We start from the raw sequence: 24,431 nt of genomic DNA on the forward strand, positions 1-24,431 counted from the left end.
CAGTGGAGCCTCCGATTCTTGATTTCGGCTCAGGTCATGATCTCACGGTGTGTGGGTTTGAGCCCCGTGATGGGCTCTGTGCTGACAGCTCAGAGCCTGGAGCCTGCTTCGGATTCTGTGTCTCCCTCTCTCTCTGCCCCTCCCCACTCGCGCGTGCTCTCTCTCTCTAATAAACATAAAAAAAAAAAAAAAAAAACAAACTCAGAACATGCCCATGCCCAGATCCCCCACCCCCCCACCCCGGAACCCCTTTGTACCCTCTCCCAGTCATGTCCCCTCTCTCCTGAGTTCTAATGTTATCAATCCGACCAATTTTTGAATTTCAGATAAATGGATTCACACTGGCTGCTTTCTCTTACGGCTTGTCTTGTTCTTATGCACAACATTCTGTGCATGAGATTCCTCCACGGTGCTGTGCGTGGCGATGGCTTATTCATTCTCCTTGCCAAGTACTCGCCCGTGTATGAGAATACCCTGATACGTCTACTTATCGCAGTGCTGCTGGGCACATCCTTGTGTACGTCTTCTGGTGAACATGTCTGCATTTTAGGACTGGAGTTGCCGTGTTAGGCTGGAAAGTTTAATTCCGCAATAAGGCTGAGGGAAAAAAAGTTAAGACCCAGTCGGTCAGATGAACGGAAACATCAAGTATCTGGGCCTAGATGTGTTGGGACTGTGGGATTAACGAGAATACTATTTTTGGACACACACCCACCACCACGCAGGAGCGTCAGGCTGGTATGAGGAATGAGCTCACCCACTAGCCCACTTCATCCCCACAACAGGGAGGCAGTGGACCCCGGGGGAGGAGCTTCTGCTTGGGAGCAGGAAGATCTGGGAGCCCACCCCTGCTGCAATACCTCCCAGCTGTGTGGCGTGGGGCAAGTTGCTTGACCTCTCTGAACCTCAAGTCCCTCACTTATAAAATGAGAAGAGCCACCATATCTGGGGTGATAGAGGTCAAAAGCATGTGAGTCAAGTGGCTGGCATGCAGCCAGCAGCTAGTAAGGATCAACGGCTGTTATATGCATGATGTGCATTTTTGTGAGGTCGGAATTCTGCATTTGTAGGTGAGGAAACTGGGATTTACAAAAGGGAAAGGGAGCATTTGTGGAAAGCTGGATGATTTGCCCGTGCCCTTTCCTGCCAACCACCTAAGGAGCCATTCTCTCAGTGTTGTGGACGAGGAAACTAAGGCCCAGACATCACGTAACTTGCCCGGGTTACACTGCTGGCAAAGACAGAGGCTGAAGTTCAACCCAAGGCCGCCTCACACCAGCCCAATCTGAAGCCAGCTCCAGGCTCTGAGCTGTGAGCACAGAGCCCGACGCAGGGCTTGAACCCACGAACCGAACCGTGAGATCATGACCTGAGCCGAGGTCAGCTGCTTAACCGACTGAGCCACCCAGGCGCCCCCAAGGACTACTCTTTTGAACCTTTTCTCAGAGCTCTTGTACCAGAAGGAAAAGCTTTGAACTGGCTGCTTTGATTTCACGGTGTTAATTCTGTACCTTTTTCTGGTGAGGCCTCGCCTTCCTCACCAAAATGCCCTTTAGGGGAGGATAACACAGGATCTTTGCCTCTCTCGTGTCCCTAATGTGACTCACAGGGTGCTGGAAACTGAGCTGGCCTGGAGATGACCGGTAACCTGAAATGAAAGCCAAAACAACCCAGGGAACTCTGTTGGGGCAAGGGAGCCCGTGTGGGAGGTACAGAGGGCTGCTGCAAGAAAGCCATGTGGAAAGGACTTGTTGGGGCTGAGAGCCAGAAAAGAGGTGGAGAAGCCCACCCCACCTCCCCTCTGCAAAAATCCCTTCTTTTCCATTGAAAGTCCTGAGATGTCACCCCACCCCAAGCCTCTGCAAAAATGATGAGAAGGAGCCCTGAGGGGCACGGCCACTGCCCAGCTGGGCTTACACGAGGGCCTGCCAACCCCAGGCCTGGCCCAGACCTGTCCACCCATCCTGACTCCCACCAGAGCTGACTCCCCATGGAAGATAAATTGGATCATGTTATCAAGAGCTTCCTTCCTCCGCAACCGCACTCCTCCTCAGGTAAGACCCGAGCAGTACTGTTCTAGAAGCTTCCGTGAGGTTCTTCCCTGTCCTCATGGAAGCGGCTCCGGTTGGAATCCTGCTTCACCACTTACCAGCTCTGTAAGCCTGGGCAGGTGACTTCATCTTTCCATGCCTCAGCTTTCTCCTCTGTAAAACGGGCATGACGGCACTATCCACCTCATCAGGTTATTGAGAAGATGACACATGTCTTCTGCCTGGCCTGTGGCAGGACTCGAACGTTTGCTGTGGTTATTGCTACTGCCATGGCTGCGCCGGGAAGGACACTGTGGCGCCCACATGAATGACCCTTAGAACACTCCTTCCAACAATCTCACACCTAGATACCCGATGGTTCCAGCTGGACCTAAATATGCCCATCACGCCCACAAAGCAAGGCAAATACATAGGATTCTGGACCTGGACAGGCACCACTAACTTACAACTACTTCTGACTATTTGTACCCAACAGAAGAGGGATGGAATAATTGATGAACAACCCAAAAGGGAGCCTCCTCTCCTGAGATCCTTTTCTTCCAAACCCCATTGGGAAGACTTTCTCCTCCGAGAAATCCTTCTCTCCCCAGGCCACAGGACTGACTCACCCTGAGGACCCCCAGCTCACATTCCACAGGGGCCTCAATGTGCCTGCCCTATCTCCACCTGCCTCCTGTGATTTGGACCAGGAGAGCCTTCAAGAACCACCGTCTTCCTGCCCTCCTCCCGCAGCAGAGCCCTCCCTCCCTTGCTCACGGGCACTCCTTGAAGATCTCTGGGGGCGTCCTTCACCTCTCCCCACGCGCAACACGGAGACAGGAGATGTTTGGGGGGTGGAAGATTTATTCAGATTTCCACGGGTCTCTGAGCAGAGCGGCTGCTACCAGCAAACCCTTCTGCGTTGGAATTCGGGCCTTTCCCCATCTGGACTCCCCCCACCCCATCCCTGCCCCCACCGAAACCCAACACACGCCACTGCCTCCACCACTGTCTCTCCAGCCCCCCACCCCACCCTTCCAGCCCCCCAGGCAAAGGCTCTGCGCTGAGCTTTGTTTGTAATCTAATTTGCCCGGATAACTGCCTCGACTTTGCACCTCGCTTCTCCCGCGTGTATCCGGCTTTGGGCCCCTTCTTCACCGGTTCGCAGAGCACTTTCTGGGAAATTCCCCTTCCGGAAAGGGAGTCAGCGCTCGCCGGGGGTGAGCGTTCACAAAGCCCAGAAGGAGCCTCCCCGCCTCCCCCACCCCCGGGTCAGAAAGCTCACCTCCAGCCCCCACGCAGTGGCGAGCAGGAAGGAGGCCAGGAAGAACCCGGGCCGACACCGGCCCCGGGCTCCGAGCCCCCGGCCACTCCCCGCGCCGAGCGCAGCCCGCTGGGAACCAATGAACCGTGTGGGAGCAGGGCTCGGCCGTACCTCCAGACTCCAGGGAAAAGCTGGGGTTTGCCAAGCGCGCCACAGGATTCGCGAGGGCAGAGAGGATCCTTGGGGTCTCTCCACCTCCCGCCTTTCTCAGGTCCGCAGTCCCGTGTCTTCTCCCCAAGTCCCCACTTTCCTTCCCCTAAAGTTCGCTCCACGTGGTGTTCTCTCGCCCGCCGCGGCGGCCTGGCCGGGTGAAAGCGGCTGCACCTGCTTTAGGCGAATTATGGTAGCGCTAGAAGTTGGTCTCCCCTCCCTCCGCCGCTCGCTCGCTCCCTCCTCCTCGGCTCTCCGCGCGCTCCCTCCTTCCCCCTCCACCCCGCGTCCCCCGCCCCCTCCCGCCCCGCCCGCGCGCCGCCCGCTCGCAGCCACTCGCAGCCCGGGCTCAGTCGCAGCCCCTCGGAGTCCAGAGCCGGCCGCCCCTGCGGACCGGACAGCGCGGCCCGCGGCCGGGACGGAGCCCCCAGCCCGCGAGGAGGGCGCGGCGCAGGCGGCGGCGGCGCGGCGGGGAGGAGCCCGGGCCGGAACCAGGGCTGGGCCGGGGGCGGGGACGCCGGGGTCCCGGAGCCCTGGAGCCGGAGCGAGCGAACGAGCGTCGCGGGAGGACCGGGAAGGAGGAGCACCGCCGGAGCGAGCCGAGCTGCCCACAAAGTGCGATGCCCCGGCGGGGCTAAGGCGCGCGGCGGCCGGCGCGGCGCGGCGCGGAGGGAGGACGCCCGGGAGCTGCGCGGCGCCGGGCGGCGCGGAGGGGCAGCCCCAGCGGGCGGCGGCGGGCCCGGGCTGCGACCCGAGCGAGCCCCATGCCCCGCGCGGGCTGACGGGCCGGAGCCCGCACGGAGCGGCCGGGCCGGACAGGTAGGTGGCGGGCCGAGCCCGGGGACGCGGGTGGGGGCTGGGCTGGCGACCAGACCAACTCCCTAGCTCGCGCACTCTCTCCCCGCTCACTGGCTCACTTTGTGTTTGCAAACTGCCCGCCGGAGACGCGCCGGGCGCCGGGAGGAGCCGGGCCCGGGCCGGCGCACTTTGTTCCAGCCGGGGCCGGCTGCGGCGCCCTGACCCCGCGCCGCCACCACACCCCGCCCCCGGCCGGGGCCCCCGCGGCCCAGAGCCGCCTTGGGAACAGGTGGGGGCTGCTGCGCGGCGGCGGGAGGTGGGGGCAGCCGGAGGTCGACTGGGGCGGGGGTGCTGGCTGGAAAGGCTACTGAGGCCCGCCCTTCCCCCCCAGAATCTGGGCCCCGCCCCCTCCCGGCCTGGCCGCTGGGAGTGGGGTGTAAGGGGGCGCGACCCCCCCCCCGGTCCCCCGACCGAGTCAAACAAAGAGTACTTCCCGGCCCGGACTTTCCAGAGCTGGGGAGGGAAGTGGTAGCGCCAGCTCCCCCAACCCCAGTCTGTCCAGCACTCCCCGAGACGCGCCGGAGGCAGATGGGGGGGGGGGGACCTCGGTGGCACCCGCCGCGTCGCCTCGAGTGAGAGGCAGACTTGTTTTTCTTGGGGTCGCACCTTGGAGGCTCCGGGGCCAGTCAACCCCTTTCCTCCATCGCTCGGTCAGCTCGGAGATTGAGCGGAAAACTTCTTGGGGACTTGAGAACGTCTGGAAACGGCCCCCGTGATTTTGTGCGCCTGTGCTGGAGGGCGGGGGACGGACCCGGCAGATACCTTTATTCACCGCATTTAGGGAGAACCACCCCCACCCCCCCTCGACCTCACCATGGTGGGGAGAAAGGGAGGATGGCAGCAGGGTTCTTTCCAGGGAAGAGGGTTCCCAAGTGACCAAGCCCAAGCGGGACGACCCCCCACGGACGCCTCTCTTTGACCGGCGGTCACCCCGTGGCGCTCTGGCCTCGCGCTCCCCATCAACGCCAAACAAACTAACTTGGAGCTGAGCCCGGGCAAAGCCTGTGGCGCTAGAATGCGGGGCTCCCTGAGCGACCCGGGGTCCCGGCCTCCCCGGCAAAGAACGGTGTGATTTCGCGGGACGCGGATTCTGAGACAGAGGCCCTAACAGCTGCGGATTCCTTCTCTACAATTGGGACACCTCGTGAACACGTCCGCGTCTCACCCAGACTATCTAGGTTGGGGGAAGATGATATGGGCATGCGGCCCCCCTGAGCCTGCAGAGCGACCGGCTCATCCCTTTTGCACCCCCCGCTTCTCTTGCCAACCCCCGCCTGGTGGATTTCCTCCCTCACTGGGCGCCTGGGGTTTAAGGCGTCTGGAGATCACCGCGTGCCTCGCACCCTAGCACCGGGTCTCCCTGCGGATTGGCCGCGGAGGCTGGAGCAGGGGTTCAGGTGGGGACCTGAAAGAGCAAACCGGAGTATGAAGCTGTCACGCAGTGGGGGTGGGGGGTTCCTGAGAAAGCCCAGGAGCGTTTTGGCCAATGCGGGTTTTTACTTGAACTTCAACATCTTTATCCCCCGGTTTAAAGCACCACCTGGATTGTCCCAGGGTGAGCTGTGTTGGGTCTGGGATTAAGGCCCCAGGAGTGAAGCTTGAGGGGCAGCTTGGGGTTGGAGCCAGAGACTGGCCAGGGTGCGCCATCTCCCACGCAGGAAGAAGGGGCAGCCTGCCGTCTATATGGCGTGTAGCTGCTAGAGGGTTTGACCAGTCCCACCGGGCAAACGGAGTGGGTAACCCAGGCTTGAACCCAGAAACTCACTTTCAGCAGAGAACTGGGACTGAACACTTCCATGCTGAGCATTTCAAGCCCCTGAGTGTCTCTCCTGGTGAGCTAGCGGGTGGTGGGCGCAGGGGCCGGAAGGCAGGGATGGCAGTGTCTCCAATGCCCCCCAGAGAGAGACATTGGCTTCAGACAGCCCCTATCCCAGACAAGCCTCGCATGCTACCCCCGCAGAAAATTGCTTTGGGGATGGGGGAAGTCTGCAGGCTGGCTTTGTTTTGTTTTAAACTTAAGAAACTTTGTCTTGCCCAGGGTTCTGGGGCTCTTCGTCACCTGGAGGCTGGAGGGAGGGTCCTGAGACTGTTGTAGGCACCTGAACAGCTTGCTTGCTCTGGCTACCTTAGATCTGAGCCTCTCAAAAGCAGGGATGTGCCCTGGGGCGGGGGGTGGGGGGGTGGATTCCCTATGGGGTGTTAACCACTCTTGTCAACGGGGCAAGGTAGCATGGGGAGGAAGCGATGCTGTGGGTGCCCTGTCCCCCAGACATACTCAGGACCCCAATAGGATCTGAATCTCCTCCCAGACCCTCCGGCCACTACCTTACCCTGGTCCCAGCCTTAGCACTAAGTTAGGGGAGACCACAGGAACCTTCTCCTTTGGCACTAAGCCATTGGGTCTCTGGGTGGGGTTTTCTATCCTTCTTCCAATCCTGGGCAGGTTTCCCAGGACTTATAGAATTGGGGAACCACTGAGTCCTGGGGAGAGAAAGGTCTGACACCAGTGCTGGGGTATGCCAGGGGTAGGGGCAGGTTGGGCTCAACTTGTGACAGCCCCTGTCCCTTTGTGGGGGTGCCCTTCTCACACCTACACACCAACACCCCCACCCCCTTTCCTCCGCCTTTGGCCAGAAACTTCCTTTCTGGCTGCCGGCAGGTAGGTCCCTTCTTGCCAGGAATGTGCATATCCTGCTGGGCCCCTACTCCAAACACACCTCTTCCTTAGGGGGAAGAAAGCCGGAGGACGTGGGGGTGGGGGGCTTCCTTCGATGCAGTAATACCCTAAGTGTTTGCTGAGCCCCCCTACTCTGTCCGGCAGGTCCCAGGCTGGGCACTAGAGTGCCCAAGCCGTGAAGGCTGGGGTCTGCTCTCTGATCCTCATTTGTCAGGGTAGGAGAGACAGGTAAGATATCACATCAGGGAGAGGAGAGTGGGAGCAGGGTGTCTGTTTCAGAGGAGAGGTGTGAGACGTGAGGGGAAGGAGGGGTCATTTCCTCAAGAAGACTTCCCTGCTCCGCCAGCGGCCCGGTCTGGCAATGGCTGCACCCGCCTTTCCTACATCCTAACCCTTCACTACACCACCCCACCGCCTTGGTGGTTTGCTTGTCTCTCCAGCTGAAATCCAGGCCCCTCCACGCCTATCCTGAGCACAGCGTCTTTACTTTCCTACTAGCCTCAACTGTGCAAAATACTAATTTCTTCTACCCAAGGAGCTCCACGCCATGTCCCTTCATGATCTTAGAACTCTCCCAGCTTCCCTAGACCAAGGCCAGGCAGATGCCACTTTTGACAGGATTCCATTGGCTGAAATGGTTTCCTTGGACTTGGTTCCAGAACTCTGGATCCCAGGGCAAGGAACTCAGGGCCTGCCCAGGGCAGACCATGGGTCAGAGTGGAAAAGGCTTTGGAACTGGCCAGCAGTGACGGGACTCTGGGGAACTCAATTAAGCTCTTGGAACCTCAGTTTGCTTATGTGTAAAATGGGTCAATAATATCCACCTTAGAGGATCCTTTTGGGAGTCGAACGGGAGAGTGTATGTAAAGTCTGTACCACGGTGCCTGGCACATGGTAGCGCTGACCAACGGTGACTTTTATCATTAGATTCCCAGCACCGCCAGCCTGCACAGCGGACAGCATGTTGGAATTGCTTGAGTTTTAACCTCTGTCTCATGGGCTGGGAAAATGAAGCCCAGAGAGAAGAAGCAACTTGTCTGATGTTCCACAGCGAGTTAGTGGTGAAGCTGGCAATAAAATATGGGGCTCCCAACTCCTGGTGCAGCCAGTACAGCTTGGGGCTCTGCCGTGGGGAAGGGAGAAAGGAGGGGATGCGGAGGGCCTGTCAACTCCCCCCTCACTCCTTTACAAACTCAGGCCTGGGCCGCCCCTCTCCCCTCCGGTGACAAGGCTATGTTCTCTTCTCCTGCCTTCCCTTTAAGCGGGGAGGGTCTAGGTTCAGAATCTGGCATTTCCCACCCACACACAACCCTGGAACAGTCCAGTCATACATTACCCCCCACCCCCCACCATGCCCTTTTAAGGTGCTCATAGAGACAAATAAGAAACAGGAGGGAGAATTCCCCCCGGGGTGTAGAGGAAGAAAAATGGCTGGCACCATCTCTCTCCAAAAAGGGAGACTTCTGGGGCTTGGAACCCTAGCCTACACAGTCTTCTGGAAGGCAAGTTTGGCCACCCATCTGAGATCAATTTGGGACCTACTATGGATGGATCATCTCAAAGAAGCAAAAAGAAACTTCAACTTAAAGCTTCTGGCTTTTTGCACTGCCTTACTGGATTGTCCATGGGAACGCATACCTTCTTTACCCATTGCCAGTCCCACCTTGCCAGGATCACAGCAGGAAGGAACCCTGTGACTCCAAACCTTGTGGCTGCCGATGCAGTGGTCTGGGCAGGTCCCTCAGGAGTCTGAGCTCGGGGCATGCCTGCCTGAGCTAGAAATCTAGAGCTCCCAGCACAGAAAGTGCACATGTAGACAGGGCCATGGGATGTTGGGCTGTGAGACCAAGCATCCTGTGCCTTGAGGGGGCCATCCAGGCCTGGGTCTCGTGGAGGCCTTCCTTCCCTCGATCCTTGTCCCAAATCTCCCCCTTTCTGGGCCTTTGCTAGGCTGTCCCTCAGTCCAGGGCCTCCCAACACCTTCTCCCCACCCTGACCAGAACCATGCAGCCTGGGCCCAGAATCTCAGTAGCTCTGCTGACCTCACCGGTCATCCTGTGCCCATTCTCTGCCCAGCTGGAGCCTCTAGAGCTGGGACCTGAGGGCCATTGGGCTCACTGGTGGTACTGGACAGAGGTAAATAATGTTTTCTCTCCCACTCAGAACTGATTCCAGTGGCACCTGACCTGGGCTGCCGGGCAAATGGGGGCAAGACGGTGGGTTTTCCTCAGACAGTAAGAGTGGAGTGGGTAGAATAGCGATCCTCTGGCATTTGTTCAAGGTAGGTGGAAGTTACCTAGAATTCTCACTGACAGCAAAGGAGGGACAAATGATGGTGACTAAGAAGGCAGGTGACTCAGGGAGTCCTGGTCTCCACTCCACAAACATTGTGGAGCACTTACTGTGTGCAGTGGCAAGCAAGAGGGTCGAGGGGAAGAGGTTTAATTAGAGGTGACTCGGTCCGTGGCAACTTGGAAAATCAGAAATGGAGCAGGTGCCCCAGGGCTGATCTTGCAGATAGGGACTGTTGTGCTCTGGCCCTGATGCCCCCCAGGGGCAGCCGGCTGCCTGCGTTGGCCTGGGAGAGCCCTCAGGAGGGCTGCACTGTGTGAAGGGGAACTGGAGTGGGGGTGGGTGGGAGAGGGGTGCGCCCATTCTTATTTCCTCAACCCAGTGAGCTCCCTCCGATTGGGTCCCCCAGCTCTGGAGCCCACCCTTCCGGGAGACGGAGGCTGAAAGAAAGTGGTCCAAAAAAAGGGTAGCAGTGTACTTCCTCCTTTCCTTCAAAAGTGCCCTGGGCAGATGTGCATTCGCACCCTGCAAGGAAGGGTGTGCGCAAATCTGGGGAGAGATTTGGGGGAGAGGTTGAATGGCAGGATTTGTGGGACACCCAGGGAGTGGCTGCAGCTGTAAGCACTTAGGGAGCAAAGCCGGAGCGCTGGAGAAGCTCTCTATCTTCTCAAGGCTTCCACACCACTGGATCGGAGCAGGAGGCGCTTGGGAAGGTGGGGTCTTGTTAAGGATGTAGAGTTGGTCCTCTTGGGAGAATCCCTCCTTTAGGAAGCCTCCGGGATATCCGCCCCACCCCCCACAACCCCTGAGAGCCAGGGCTACTGGTCTCCCCGCCCCAGCTCAGCACGCTTGCTTTGGGTTGCTTGCCTCCCCAGCCTTTTCCTGAGCTTCTGCGAGCGCATCAGTGCAAGTTGCAGGAAGCTCCTTAATCTCTTAGACCTGAGCTCGGGGATGCAGCATGGAGAAAGAGCCTGGGGCACGGGGCCCACTCCACCCAGGGCCTGGGGGTCTAGGGAACGTTGGGAGGGGGGCTGCTTGTCTTTTAGCCACTGGGAGGGCGGCCTGTGCCCGTGTGCTGCACTCTACTCTCTTGGCGATTGACTTCGCAGGTCTGGGTGATAAACAAGGTCTGGATTCACCAGTGGTCACACTGCTACCAGTTTCCTAATTCTAAGACCTTAGGCATGGCCAACTTCTCTCTGGGCCTCGGCTTTCCTAACTGCACAGAGGACGAGGGATCGATCACCTGTGGGCTCCTCTCCCGGGCCTCTGCAGGCCGAAACTGCGGGTTGGGCATCGGGCAGAGAAGAGACTGGAAGGTCTCAGTGCACTCCCCCTTTGTTCCCGCGCCCGGAGCCTACTGCCTCTGCCACTCTTTCCCAAAAGGGGCGCTGTGGAACATGGGGCAGGCGACCCGAGGCCCAGCCAGGTCTCCTCCTTCCCAATTAGGCAGCGGAGCCTGATTAAAAGGGGGTGCTGCCCGCCCCCCCTCCTGCCCGATCTCCATCGACGAGATTTCCCTTCATCAGAATCTCACATCCTCCAGAAATTAATTTGATGCCTCTTGTTATCAATTAATTGAATCTCGTTGGGAGAGAGAGCTCAGCAAGGCAGGCTGCAGCTTGGCCCTTGTATGCCGCTGTTCTGCCCTCCCCCTCACATCAGGACAGCCTCTCCCCCCCCCCCCCCTCCATTTCTCTGTTTCTGCCTTGCTTTTATTCCACTTATTTTCTAAAACCACCGCTGGGAACCCTTTTGCCCAGTTTGGCTTGGATGGTACCCATGGACTGGACACTCCCTGGGCTTCACCCTTTCTGAGCTGGGGAGGGGGATAGGTCCTCTCTCCTGGGCCCTGTTCCACCCCTCCTTAAATCAACAAAACCTCACCCTTTGGGAATTTGGCCCTGACCCTGACCCTGACCCTGTGCACTCCAGGGGCTGCTGGTGAGAAACTTGGAGAGGAGGACTTGGGGAGGGAGAACTAGGGACAGACTCCAAGGAGCCTCTCCCACTAAACACCCACACCCTAGATGGGGGAGGGGACACTGGAGGACCAGGCTAGGGACATGTCAGCCATCAGGATTTTGTTCATTCATCTTTTTTTAGAAGAGGCAGTTAGGAGCTATTGCCCCTGCTAGAGCCGATCACTGTAGGGGGCGAGGGCACAGATGTGTGCTACCTCCTGGCTGCCCAAGAGCTGAGGCAGGCATCTGAAGGAACAAGAAGGTAAATGGAAGATGAAGGAGGAAGGTTCTAGAAGACATCCCGATCTGGGAGGGGGCTGTGGCAGGTACAGGGTACAACTAAGTGGTCACCAGACCCTGACTGAGGAGCCGGGCCTTGCCATTTCACATACTTTCTTGTTCTGATCCTTATAACACCCCTGAGAGATCCTCTAGGCAGTGATACGCGTTACTCTCAATTGGCGAGTGAGGGACCCGGGGCTAGAGTGGAAATGTAACTTGCCCAGGGCCACATAGTTACCTGGAACCTGCCTCTCTGGAATGCTGGCCACAAGGGCCGAGGTCACAAATTGACTAACTTTACCCCCTATGAGTTTTTTGTTGGCCCACACAAAGTTTATTACAACAGCACATTTCACATAAATATCCCCACTTTAGCCTCTTTTGAAAAACCAGAACCCTGTCAACAGTCAGCCTGCATTTCTGGGTGTGGTAAGGACAGACTGGGATTGAGTGCCCTGCACTTCTCACCTGCCCTCCTAGGTGACCAGCCTTGCCCTTGAGGGCATTTTGGTTAGTAGTTCTGTAGTTCTGTCTTGGAGATTTCATCTGTCTTCAGTATTCTTCGAGGAAGAGCTGGGGGAAGGGGGGTGGTCTCCGAAACTCTGCAAGCTCTCTACTAGAGCTCAGAGAAGACCTTTAAGGACACCCTGACCCCAATCGAATTCCCACACACCTGTTAAAAACGGATGGTGGGGGACAATTGTCCTGTTTTCTACCATGGCGGGAATTATAGGGTCTTGTGTCTCCAGGAGCCTGTTTGAAGCTAAAACCAGCCCATCCCTGCCCAGGTGAGCCTGTCTGTGAAAGTCATCATCACCCTCTTCCCTGTCCCCCAAACTTATTTACTTTTTGTTGGGGAGAGGGGAGACTATCTTCCAAGAATGGAATCTCAGGTGGGGACTAGAGAAGAACTACACATAAGTCACCTTTCTGGAACTCATTTGGAACAGGGAAAGAGGTGAGGAAGGATGCTGAATCTTATGTATTCGGATGTGGCTGTGTTTTAGATGCCCCTTGAGTTGGTACCCAAGATCCCTGTAAATGCCACACCTAAATATCGTGAGGGGAGACAGAGAGAGGGCCCAGGGCCTGTCAGGGACAGGTTAGGCCTAAAGCAGTCAAGGCCCCAGGAAGGGCCAGACCAGTGATCTGTCCCAGGCTGGCCAGAGCCCCTCCTTTGCTCACGGGAGCCCCCTGGTGCCAAGGGCACTACCAGAACCAGGCTCCAGATGGCCACTCAGGCCCTGGATGAGTCGCCTCCACCCCTTAACCAGCAGGCCCCCCCATGTAAGACGTCACTATTTAATTAGCCATCTCTGATTAACCAAACTTGGCATTCGGCTTCTCTTGCCCTCATCTTTCCCAGCTCCGAATCAATGGCTTTGATATGCTAATTAGGGAGTAATTTAATTTCAAAAGGCCGCAATTAACAAGGGTGTTGTGGACATGCTGTAGTTAAGCGGAGTAATCTAATTTGCATTAGTAACAAGCAGGGACTAATTAGAAGCTTAATTAGACACTTAGATGGCTCTTATGTTTACTTTCTTAATGAGATGGAGTGGGATCTTTGGTTCTCTTTCTTTTTTCTTTCTTTCTTCCTTTTTTTTTTTTCATTGTTAATTCTTCCTCTTGGTCTGGTTGTAGAAAGGAGTGTTGAGGGAGGCCACCTTGCTAGGGCCTGGTGGAAGCATTTTAGGGCCAGAGCCAGGGGAGAAAGTCCACTGTGCAGGGGTGGGTGGGTGGCAGTGGTGAGGAAAGGTTCAGATCCCAGGGAGGTTGCAGAGTGACTGCCCCAAGCGAGGCTTGCGGCTTCTGAGGTGGGAGTCAGGAGAAGAGCACTGGTTTGGGAGTCAGAAGAGCTGTAGGGTTTCAGTTTGGCTCAGACTTCTAGCAGCCAGGTGACCTCGTCAAGTCACTAGGCATCTTCAAAGAATGGTTCCTTCGTCCATCAAATGCATGCCAGATTGTATGAAGAGGGGAGATGACAGGGGTGTGGGAAAGGGCTTCCAAGGACTCTGCGAGTGGAATGGTTGTTATTAAAATAAAATAGAGTCACAAATTGTGTGCCCAGGCTTCACTTCCTTGTGACTCAGCTTAGAAGTCACCTCCCACCAGAGGAGCCTTCCCAGAGTATCCCCATTCCCTCCAGGCACCCATAGCCAGCCCCCCCCCCCCCCCGTGTCAATTTAACATAACATTTGTAAAGTTGTGTGTTGTATAGAGCAGAGGTTCTCAACCCTGGCTTCAGTTGAAGTTTAGAATACTTGGAAAAGATTTTAAAATTATCCACGCCTGGGTCCCGCACCCCAGAGTCCAATTTAATTGATCCAGGGTGGAGCCTAGGTACTGTTTTTGTTTTGTTGTTGTTGTTTTAACACCCTGTTTGCCTGCATGTCTCCCTTTCTCCTCCACCAACTGGTAAGCCCCCCAAAAGCAAGGGCTGTGCTTTCTTCCCTCCATATGCCCAGACCCCCCTGTGTTCAGAGGGCCACCAGCCAGCTGTACCCTGTAAACTCACCCAGACTTGACAGTGTTGCATTTTGAGAACTTTATACAGGATCTGAGAGTCTTCTGGAGACAGACCTGAGGAAAATGGAGGGAAAATGCTGAAAAGGTGAGGGGCTTATAAGTCCTCCAGGATATGGGTGCATTGCTGAAGGGAGGATAAAATTGGTACCAAGTTTTTGGACATCAAGTGGGGAACAAATGCATGAACAGCCTTAAAAAGAGGCAGTTCTACCTAAACATGTATCGTAAACAAATAGTTAGAAATGTAGAGTATTCCGTTCACAGAAGGGTGTTTATTGCAGAGTCATAGTAAAAAAAAAAAAAAAATTGGTAACGGTCTAGATATCCAACTCTGGGCGATTGGCTAAAGAAGTTCTGGAACACGCAGCCCATTCGAGCAACTATGTGGCCACTAAAAACTGTTGCTTAAAATATTTGATGTCATGTGGAAATGGTTATGATAGTAAGTGGTGAGTGGAAAAATAGGAAAATTCAAACCATGTACAGATTATGACCCCAATTTCACTTTTTAAATGTTTATATGCCAAAGAGGGTGAACACGAAGAGAAGGGGTAGATCCCAAAAGGCCAGCTCCCTGGGTGGCAGAATTATGGGTATGACTTTTTTTTCTTTGTACTTTTTTTTCCCCCCCTCTTCAAAATTTTCTACCAAATTGTCTGTTACTTTTACGATTGGGAAATAAAGTTATTTGAAACTCGGAGAACTTGGAACAGCCCAGGATGGCAGCTCACCTTCCAAATCACAGAGGCTCGTTGCCGCCTTTTAGAGAGGCATGTCCTCACCCTGCCACCTGCACGAAGCTCCTCGGGCCCTGAAGTTTTGTGCTGAGAGGTTGAATGGTCGCTAACATTGGGGCAGGTGGCTGCTAGTGTGTCATTTAGGGAGAGTCGCGAAGTACAGGCAGGACATGGGCTTGGAGAGGGGTTAAGCTTTTTTTGGAACCCAGGAGAGCCCCCATCTTCTTGGGGGGAATTGGCTTAGTCAGAAAGCCAGGCAGTGATGAGACTCACATCATCCTTCTCTGGTTTGGGGACCCATTTTGGAACTATAGAGACATTCTCACCCATGGGCCCTACCTCACTTTCCTCAAATGCTGAACCAAGAGCTGTGGTAAGGGGATGGGCTCATAATCCATAGCCCACTCAGAGTTGAGTTGTAGCAGGTCCTTCTGGGCCCCCATAATTATACTAACTACCCTTCTCTGAATGCCTTCTTCCTGCAGTGTATTTTATTTGATATCACAGCAACCCTGAAAGGAAGGCTTCTTGGTATTAGCCCCAAATCAGGAAACCAAGGCTCAGACTGGTGACCTCACTGCTCAGTGCTCTCATTACAAAGATAATAAGAGACGAGAAAAGGGCCAGCAGGTAGGATGGCAAATGAGTGGCTAGCAAAGGAGGGCCAAGGCCAAAGGTGGCTGCCGCCTGAACAAACCCTCAGCTCTTCCGGTAGCCTGAGCCAGTAGGCCTTGGGGGCCTGAGCTGAATGAGGGAGGGAGATCCCGGGGCCTTTGGATGACAAATTGGGAAGGCATCCTTCAGTTACTTGTAAGGTCAGTGGTTATTGCTCTGAAAAGCCCTCTGCTTTATGTCCCTGACACAAGTAAGATCTGATAGTAGGACAGCTAGAAAAAAAGGCAAAGAAAGAAGGAAATATAAGCTGTCTTCATGCTCTGTTCCCTGTGGTACCCACGTCTTTTTATGTAATCTAGCAGTATGTCCATTTCAAGGACTTGTAGCTCTGGAGAAGTCTGAAACTGGCAACCTCTCTTATAAAAGAAGGGCCTTTGCATATGCTGTTTCCCCTGCATTCAGTGTACACTTCGCCTGGCCAACACCTACTCATCTCTCATTTCTGAGCATAAATGCCATTTCCTTAAAAAGAAGGCCTTCCTTGCGCCGCCCCCGCCCCGTTTAAATTAGATTCCCCTGTTTATTCCCTGTACTCAGCATTTGATAGAACCTACTTTATTTGAGCCTATCTATTTATTTGCGTCCTTATTTATCATCTGCCTCCCCTCAAGGGAACCATAAGCCCCAGCATAGAAGGTCTGCATATTCAGAGCATGGCGCGCTGTAGGCGTTTACCTATATGTGGAACCAGTGAACGGATGGAGGGTCATTGCTGGTGAAATACGCCCCAGGCCATCCACTGGAAGAGAGAGAAGAAGAACTCTGTTCACGGCCAAAACTCTACTAGTGGCTAAATGTTCAAAATGACAAATGCCTGGGGCCCCTGGGTGGCCCAGTTGGTTAAGGGTCCGACTCTTGATTTTGGCTCAGGTCATGATCTCATGCTCTCTCTCAAAATAAATTTAAAAATTAAAAAAACAAAAGAAGGGGAAATTCTGGGAAAAAAAAGACAAATGCTAGATTTACCTAGTAAAGAGGGGTGCGGGGAGTAGGACCCCCATTATTACAAGTTGCCCTCGAAGCATCTAGGACACTGTGTTGGCCACTACTGTACCGGCTTGTTCAAGATTTTTGATTTTTTATTTTTTAAAAACTGTTTTTTAACATTTATTTATTTTTGAGAGAGCGTGAGCAGGGGAGGGGAAGAGAGGGAGACACAGAATCTGAAGCAGGCTCCAGGCACTGAGCTGTCAGCACAGAGCCCGACGTGGGGCTTGAACCCACGAACCATGAGATCATGACCTGAGCCGAAGTCGGGCGACTGAGCCACCCAGGCACCCCTTGTTCAAGATTTTTAAACCTGCAAAGGGCAGGGACCAAATTCCAGGTTCCTTCCTGAAAAATAGATCCTCACTGTTTGTCTTCTTTTTATTTATTTTTTTTTTAAAGTAAGCTCTTTACCCATTGTGGGGCTCGAACTCACCACCCTGAGATCAAGAGTCACATGCTCCACCAACTGAGCCAGCCAGGTGCTGCCCTCAGTGTCTGTCTTAAGCAGGCACTAAATCCCTATTGAATGAATAAATGGCCTTGGAGATGGATCATCTCATTTTGGCCACCAGGCAGCTCATAAACTAAAGTCAGTGGCCATCATCCGGGACACCTGTCGTCTTGGATGAGCGGCCTCAACATTTAAGTGGAAACTTTTTAGAAATGAAAATTCTCAGGCTGGGTCCCAACCTACTGAATCAGAAACTCTGGGCCTGTGGCCCAGTAATCTGTGTTCTAACAAGCCCACCAAGGTAATTCTGATGCATTCAAGTTTGAGATCCTCTGGCTTAAGGTTTTGGTCCATTCGTTCTCCCTTTCTACTACCCAGTGACATTGTATTTTAAGAAGCTTCATCCGCCTTTTATTGCAGTCTGCTTCCTGGCCTTCCTTGGAAGCTGATAGGGGTGTACATTGTAAATAGATAGCTGCATCTAGTCTCGTTTTCCCCGTTATACAGAGGAGAAAAGAGGGGAATGAACTTGGCTCAAGTCACACAGCAAGTTGGTGATACAGACCTGGGGCTAAGATGCCGGGTTTCCCAACTTCCAGTCTCAGGCTTTCAGCTGTCTCTCCGCCTAGGTTATGGGTTTGCGGAGCGCTGGAAACCGTGTGTACTTATTTCATCTCAAACCGCCACCATTGCTATGGGTACAGGTTACCTGTGGTCACGCCCCCACCGGCTTTGCTCCGATTAAAGCTAGGAGTGCCTCCTAGGGCTGTCCAGCTGCGCGCATGCACGTGTGCGCTGAGGTCTGCCCCGCCCCCTTCCCTCCCTCCCTCCCTCGCGGGTAAACTCCGGGCATCCATCAGTCTGTTAATTGCACTAATTAGAGATCGCGGAGGTGTTAATTGGAAAACCCTGGTATTGTGCCTGTTTGGGGAAGAAAACGTCAATAAAAATTAATTGATGAGTTGGCAGGGCGGGCGGCGCGGGTTCACGGCGAGGCACAGGGTGTCGTGGCAAATGTTACCGCTCAGATTAAGCGATTGTTAATTAAAAAGCTACGGTAATTAATACTCCCTTCACCATATGTGCCCGGGAAAGGCACAAAGGTTTCTCCGCGTGTGGGGCTCCCCGTCCCTCTTCGTCTCACCCCAAAACACCCTAGTCCTTGGGTTCTCCTTTTAGCCGCAAGGTGGGTAGAACTCGTCACTTCCGGCCTGGGAGGGGACAAGGCGGACCAGAAAAGTTACAAGGAGGCCTCCCTTGTTAAGTGCCCCCTGGGGTTCTTCGAAGGGCCACGAGCCTCAGGGGAAGTGGGAGCCCCCAGCGGCCCGCTGCCTCCCCCAGAGAGGAAGAGAAGGCTGCGGCTTTGACCCAGCTTCCTTCCTTCCGACAATGTCTGCGGGAGCTTCGGGGCCTGGCCCCAGGCTGAGGTGCCTGGGTTCCCCAAGGGGTTCCCTGAGAGAAAGGAGACAGGGAGCTGCCTAAGGGCGGGACTAGAGAACCAGAGAGAAATCCTAGGCCACATAAAACAACCCAGCCTGAGTCGCCTTCCCCTGCCCCCAACACGTGGTAGAAGAGGGGTCAGGGAAGGCAGAGGGTGGGGGATGAGGGCCCCATGTTTAGCGAATCCTAGAAAGATCTAATTTCCCCCTTACTTGCTGTGCGAAGGAAGAAAGACCAAACCAGTGACTTGGGCAAGGGGCAGTGACTTGCCCAAGGTCACAGAGCTGGCCCTTGAAACCAGATGGTCTCCTTCCCAGAGCTTCTCTCCTCATCTGCAGGTGTCTGCTGCTCTTTGCTGAGGAAACAGGTGACTGGGGGAGGAGTGTGTGGAGAGAGAGGGAAGGGCCAGAGTGAAAAAAGGAGGGGGCCCCCCCACCCCATTACCAGAGGAGGAAGCTCAGGTCGACGTTGGGTGGAGCCCTTCTTTGGGCGAGGGACCACAGCTGTAATTCAAATGGACCCTTGGTGGCTCCCACCGGCCCTAGAACACTGTGGCTTCGGGTGCACCTGCTGGAAGAGGGAGTTTTACTCCTGGAGCTTCAAAGTTAGATAAGACCTTCAAGACCACCTCTCCATGCAGAGAGGGGGAAATTGAGCCCCAAAGGAGGAGGAAGGCAAAGGATTCACAGCTGGTTGTGGCTGAGCCCAGGCCCCTGCCTTCTCCTTAGCCAGAGTCCGGGCTCTCTGGGCATTGCTGTAAAGGCCTGCGTCTGCACCCTGTGCCTGGCTGTCTGGCCCTCTGAGCCTGCTCACCCACCGTGCAGGGAACACCCCAGTGCTGTTGGAATGCCCAGCGGAGAGATGGGCAGGAGGCATGAGGCTGCTGGTGTGCTCATCTTCAGAGGGCAGGGTGTCCCAGGGTAGAGGAGGTAAGGTTGCGGAGATACAGGGAACACGTGCAGGTTTGGGTGTATGTTGGTGGGCGGGTGGGAGCATGGAAGGAGGTGAAAGCCCCGGGAGAGGGCAGAGCGTGCCACATGGGAATTAATGCCATTCATACACCCTGCGGAAATGACTTTTCAAATGCATATAATCTCAAGCATGCAAATGAGAGGCTTGCTTCACCCTGTTTAATATGAATGATCGGCCCCTGAATAGCTATTATTACACGCCACATTGCAGCAATTATGTTGTTCACTGGGTGTCGCTCTGTTACCCACCCACCCCCCCCATAAAAAGACGGAAAAGAAAGGGACACCTCTGTTAGGAGCCTCCTTCCTTTTTTCTCCCTTTTTCCAAACTTGCTGTCTGATCTACAACTTTATACTGTGTGTGTGCGTGAGTGTTGGAAGGGGGGGCACTCTTCTTTACCCCAGGGAAAGTGCTGGATTCTCTTTCCTTTCTCCTTTGCACACACACACACACACACACCCCTGAGGCTCTAGTCTTTGTCCGCTGGGGCCCAGGAGTTCTCAGATCTCAGAGAAGCTAGACTTGGAATCAAGGCAGGCAGCTGCTCTCCACCCTGAGCAGGGCCAGGATTGGGGGAGAGGAAGCAGAGTGGGCCTCTGCTGTCTCCCCATCCCCCTGATGTGTAGCTGGGGCCCAGGCCTGAGTGGGGGAAGGTGCTCTGTAGGCCGATGGCAGGGATCAGGGTGGGTGGCTCGGAGGAGGGGGCTGGGGCCCTGTGCTCTGATGGGTGGAGGATGGCGCCCACCCCATCCATCATTTGGCAGCCACTGGCCCTCGGGCTGACATGGCCATTAAGGCCTGGGACCAAGTGCTCAATCTCTTCCGAACCATCGCCCCCAACCTCACCCTCGCCCCTGGCCCACCTCCTCTCAGAACTCAGGAGTGGGAGAGGCCACTGGGGGTGGGCGCTGGGGAGACAAGCCCTTGGAAACACACAGAAATGCACAAACATGGGACACGCTAACAGCACAGGGTCACCCAGGAAGCCACACAGATCCATCCACTAGGACAAAGAAACCTAGAGTCAGAGATGGAGAGGGGCCACAAGAGCAGCGATGTGGCACACGTGACCGGTGGGCTCCCCGTGAACCCCTTAGCACCTCTCCGTCCCCCCGCCCCCACCAATCCCTCCAATACCCTCACATGGCTCCCAACTCTGCTTCCAGCAGGGACAAAAACAGCAAGTGGCCCAGCAGAGCGAGGGAAAAGAGTTCTTCCGGAGTGAAGGGAGAGAATTTTCGGGCCAAGAGAGATCCAGAGAAATAATCCAGTCTCTCCCAGCAGCTTTCTGGTCTGCTTCCTGCAAAGGCCCTCATCCATTTACCTGTGGGGAGTCCCATGTGGTTGTGGGTCTGCCTAGGCCAAAAAGGGATCAAGAAGGGAAGAAAGAACACTGGCTGGCTTCCATAGACTCCTCAAGCTCTATGTGGTCTTGGCCTCTCTAAGCCTGAGAGTCTTCAGCCTTACAAATAGGGCAGGTGGAGAAGGGGTGGATTGGAGTGGATACCCCTGAGTGGTTTACGTGTACTGTTGTATTTACTCCTCACAGAACTCTTAAGAGGCTGAAATTAATAACTTTTACAGACAAAGAAACTGAGGGTTAGGGCTGAGTTTTTTGTTGTTGTTTTTTAAGTAATCTCTATACCCAACGTGGGGCCCGTTGAGATCAGAAGTCACATGCTCTTCTGACTGAGCCAGCCAGGCACCCGAGGTTTAAGGGAGTTTAAGACCTGAGTCAAAGATCAGTGATGGGTACCAACCAGGTCCCTTTTAACTGCAATCCACGTTCCTCTCAAGGGACTATGGCTTTGGGGATAGCCGGGGACTGGGGACACTGCAGACTTTGAAAGCAGCCCTGGATGCTAAAGCCCCCTATCTACGTCACAGTGTGCTCCTACATGCCCCCTGCCCCTGCCCCAAAGATGTGGGAACCTCCTTGAGTGGTAGAAGGAAGCTCGGGCCTCCTCCTTTGCCTGGCTACCTTTGACCGCTCCAAACATTCCCTCTCTTTCTGGGAATGTTTCCACCACTCGTTGAAAAGCAGCTAGGGAAGGGAGGGAGGGAGGGCACAGGATTCAGACCTTGACTCTTTGCCGCGACCTTTCTGGACTCTCGGTTTTCCCATCTGTAAAAGAAGGAACCATGGTGCTTATAGAAACAGTGAACGTTATTGGGTGTCTACTTTTGGCCAGGTGCTGGGCTGAGGGCTTTAGAATGGAAGGTCAGAGACGTGGGACCACTGGCTGCCTTCCCTGCACACCTCCAGGCCCACCCGAGTGGCTCCCAGTAGGTGCTGGGCAAAAGGGCAACCATTTTTACTATGGAACAAACATAGATTAGAGCCTTTCTGGGTCCTGGGGAAGGAGACCCTATAAGGAGGCCCTGCCCTGGTTGGTCTCTATCTATGGGGAACATACAGAGAGGTCATTCATGTTGGTGGGGCTGGGGTGCAACCTATCCCTTTGCTATCCTAGCTGGACCCTAGCTTCCCACGGCCCTGGCCTGGAGGGAGAGGCCAAAACAGGTTTCTGATGCCACCCTCCCCAGGGGCAGGGGTGAAAGCATCACCTCCTCCCCTTCCCTGCCAAGGTCTCCTGGAAGTCTAGAAAATGTGGGGGAGGAGGGCAGTGGGGTGGCCTCAGCCTGAAGCTGCCCCCTCCCTGGGGCCGAGGGGAGAGGGTGACATTGGGAGGGGGGGCCGCCCCCCAAGAGGGTTCCCAGGAGCTGCTTCCAGGAGGTTGAGGAGGAGGCGATGCCCTAGGACTGGAGAGGATAGCGGTAGTGTGATGTTGCGGGGTGGGGAGGGGGGGTAGTGGTTAAGGGGCTTTTTGTTGGTGTTGAGGGGTTTCGGTGGCCGCCCCTGGGGTAGAACCCTGTCCAGCCTGGAGTCTCAGCCCCTCCCCCACGTCTCTCCTCCCCCACTAGGTCCCGCTAGAGCGACATGATGGTGGAATCCGCCTCGGAGACAATCAGGTCGGCTCCGTCTGGTCAGAACGGCGTGGGCAGCATCTCCGGGCAGGCGGATGGCGGCGGCGGGGCCGGGGCTTCGGGCACCGGTGGAGGCGGCGCGGGCAGGGACGCGGCTGGGGGCGCCGACAGCAACGGCGAGATGAGCCCCGCGGAGCTGCTGCACTTCCAGCAGCAACAGGTAGGAGCAGCCGCCCCTTCCCGGCCACCAGGAGGAGAGGGGGCTCGCCTGGCCTCTTCCCTCTCCCTCCTGACGTCGACGTGGGCCCCAGGCTGACTGCCCAGCAGCCTCACTTTCAACCTTCTTGAAAAGGGCCAGCCCTCCAAGGACTCCTGCTCCCTCGAATTCTAGTGGCCACCTTGGGGCAGCAGAGGGAGAGTGGGGGCTCCCAGGAGAAGTGGGACCCAGGAGGCCCCGAGGTCAGGGAGCTTAGGGCAATCTCAGAAAGACCCACGAAGACAGATGCCTGGGCAGTAGGCTGGAGAGTGTGCGTCTGGGATGGCTGGGCGCCTGGGCTCTCCTCCTGCACACTGGCTAAGTGAACAGCGTTGGGAGAGGGAGACCCCACTTTAGGTGCATGCCCCTTGGAGGAAGGGGGCTGTGTATACACTGTCTTCACTTTATTTGTATTGTAAAACATTCCCCACCTCCATGTCTGCCTGGGCCCCTGACCCAAGCTGTGAAGAAATTAAACTTCCAGGTACCAGAGTCCAAAGCAGCTAGGAAAAGGCCAAGAGCAACAGGCAAAGTCAGGCCTCCATTTTTAGGGCTCAGACTGGGGATCCCTATCTGCGTCCCCCTTCCCATTTCCCCCCTTCGTCATTCCCACCCTCAACTGCAGAGTTCAGGAGTTTAAGACCAGCTGCTGACGTTCCAGAGGCTCTGGGGTGGGGAGCCTGGTTGGATGATGACAGAGCAGGGGCCCCAGGCCCTGGCCCCATGGCCCCACCCCTGGAAAAATGGAGAATCATGCTTGACAAGTTCAGGAGAACCGGCCCAGCCAGCCTCAGCCTTGGGATTCTCCTCTCATTTGACTGCTCAGCCAGGCACACTGGCGGCACAGCCCCTTGGGGGCTCTGCTGGGAATGTGGAAAAGTTGGGTCTACATGTAGTCCCCGCCCATGCCTCAAGCGTGCACAGATGTGTGTACCCATATTGCCCTCACGATCTCTCCCAGGCTCACGCTGGGGCTCCTCCCTCAACTGCATAGCCCCTAAGGGGCCCTTTCCCACCACACTTGTGGAACCCAAGGTCAGACTGGAAGCCCAGCACCCTGTACTGAGTTGCTCAGCCACCACTAACACAAACTGAACAAACCCAGGTTAAGTCCCAGCCAGCCTCTTACCAGCAGTGTGACCTTGACCTAGTCATGGGCCCTCCCTGAGCCTTGGCCTCTTTGACACCCTAAAGTACAGGGTTTTTAGGATCAGGTGCAATTTGAGTGTGAGATCCCTGCACACAGTGTGTGGTTGATGTGGATACTAACCGAACTGAGGACTTTAGAAATCACTTCCTCTTGCAGACTACGGACACGGGAACAGGAAGGACCTGTCACCTTTCCCTGGGGAGATAGCCCTGGGGAGTTTGCTGGCATCTCCCAAGACTTCCTAAGCAGGATCTCTGCGGAAGAGACCCTCAGAGTCTGTGCCACCTACCGGGGACAGAATGTCAAAGGGCAAAACCTACCCCTTAGGAAAATAACAAACACACCCCACCGGAAGTCTCCAAGGCCACCCATTTTATACAGCCACCTCTTCCCCTCCCTCACCTCTATGCACACAGAGCTAGGAAAGATTTGAATGTGGTGGGGGATGGGCTGTGGGGGGAATACTGAAACTGGAAAGCGTCTTTTAAAACAATTACTTAAAACTGCAGAGTAAACACAGACATCTCTATAACTGGGGAGATGTGTAGGGCAGGGAGAGACAGAACTGTCTGTACTGATCAGGTTTCTTCATTCTGCATTGCATACAAGCCATGTTTTGCCATCTATATTCCACGTTCTAGTTATTCCTGTTTGTTTTGGGGACTATCCTAAAGTCCTGGAAAATCCTATATCTGTTTCACAAATAAACTGGGGTGGAGCTTTGGA

At 55.3% G+C, this 24,431-nt stretch overlaps 1 protein-coding gene and 1 long non-coding RNA gene across 10 annotated transcripts in view; one reads left to right on the forward strand and one right to left on the reverse strand.

The window, feature by feature from the left end:
- Window positions 1-242: 242 nt before the first annotated feature.
- Window positions 243-2,980, reverse strand: LOC131514188 (uncharacterized). The gene is made up of 3 exons (XR_009262976.1): window positions 2,150-2,980; window positions 1,512-1,648; window positions 243-597 (listed from the first exon to the last, which is right to left on the reverse strand). It is a non-coding gene; the product is annotated as an uncharacterized LOC131514188 (long non-coding RNA).
- A 981-nt stretch (window positions 2,981-3,961) lies between these two features.
- Window positions 3,962-24,431, forward strand: part of FOXP4 (forkhead box P4) — a 51,334-nt gene continuing 30,864 nt past the window's right edge. For 3 of the 9 annotated variants that reach the window (XM_058733887.1, XM_058733888.1, XM_058733889.1), the window contains exons 1-2: window positions 3,962-4,323; window positions 22,297-22,519. In XM_058733887.1, the coding sequence (XP_058589870.1) occupies window positions 22,313-22,519 (207 nt within the window). In that variant the 5' untranslated portion in view covers window positions 3,962-4,323; window positions 22,297-22,312. The remainder of the gene's footprint in view (window positions 4,324-22,296; window positions 22,520-24,431) is intronic. The other 6 variants (XM_058733894.1, XM_058733893.1, XM_058733892.1 and 3 more) reach the window with 6 other exon arrangements.

Source organism: Neofelis nebulosa, chromosome 6 (assembly GCF_028018385.1).
Source record: "Neofelis nebulosa isolate mNeoNeb1 chromosome 6, mNeoNeb1.pri, whole genome shotgun sequence".
In the NCBI taxonomy this organism is placed as follows: domain Eukaryota; kingdom Metazoa; phylum Chordata; class Mammalia; order Carnivora; family Felidae; genus Neofelis; species Neofelis nebulosa.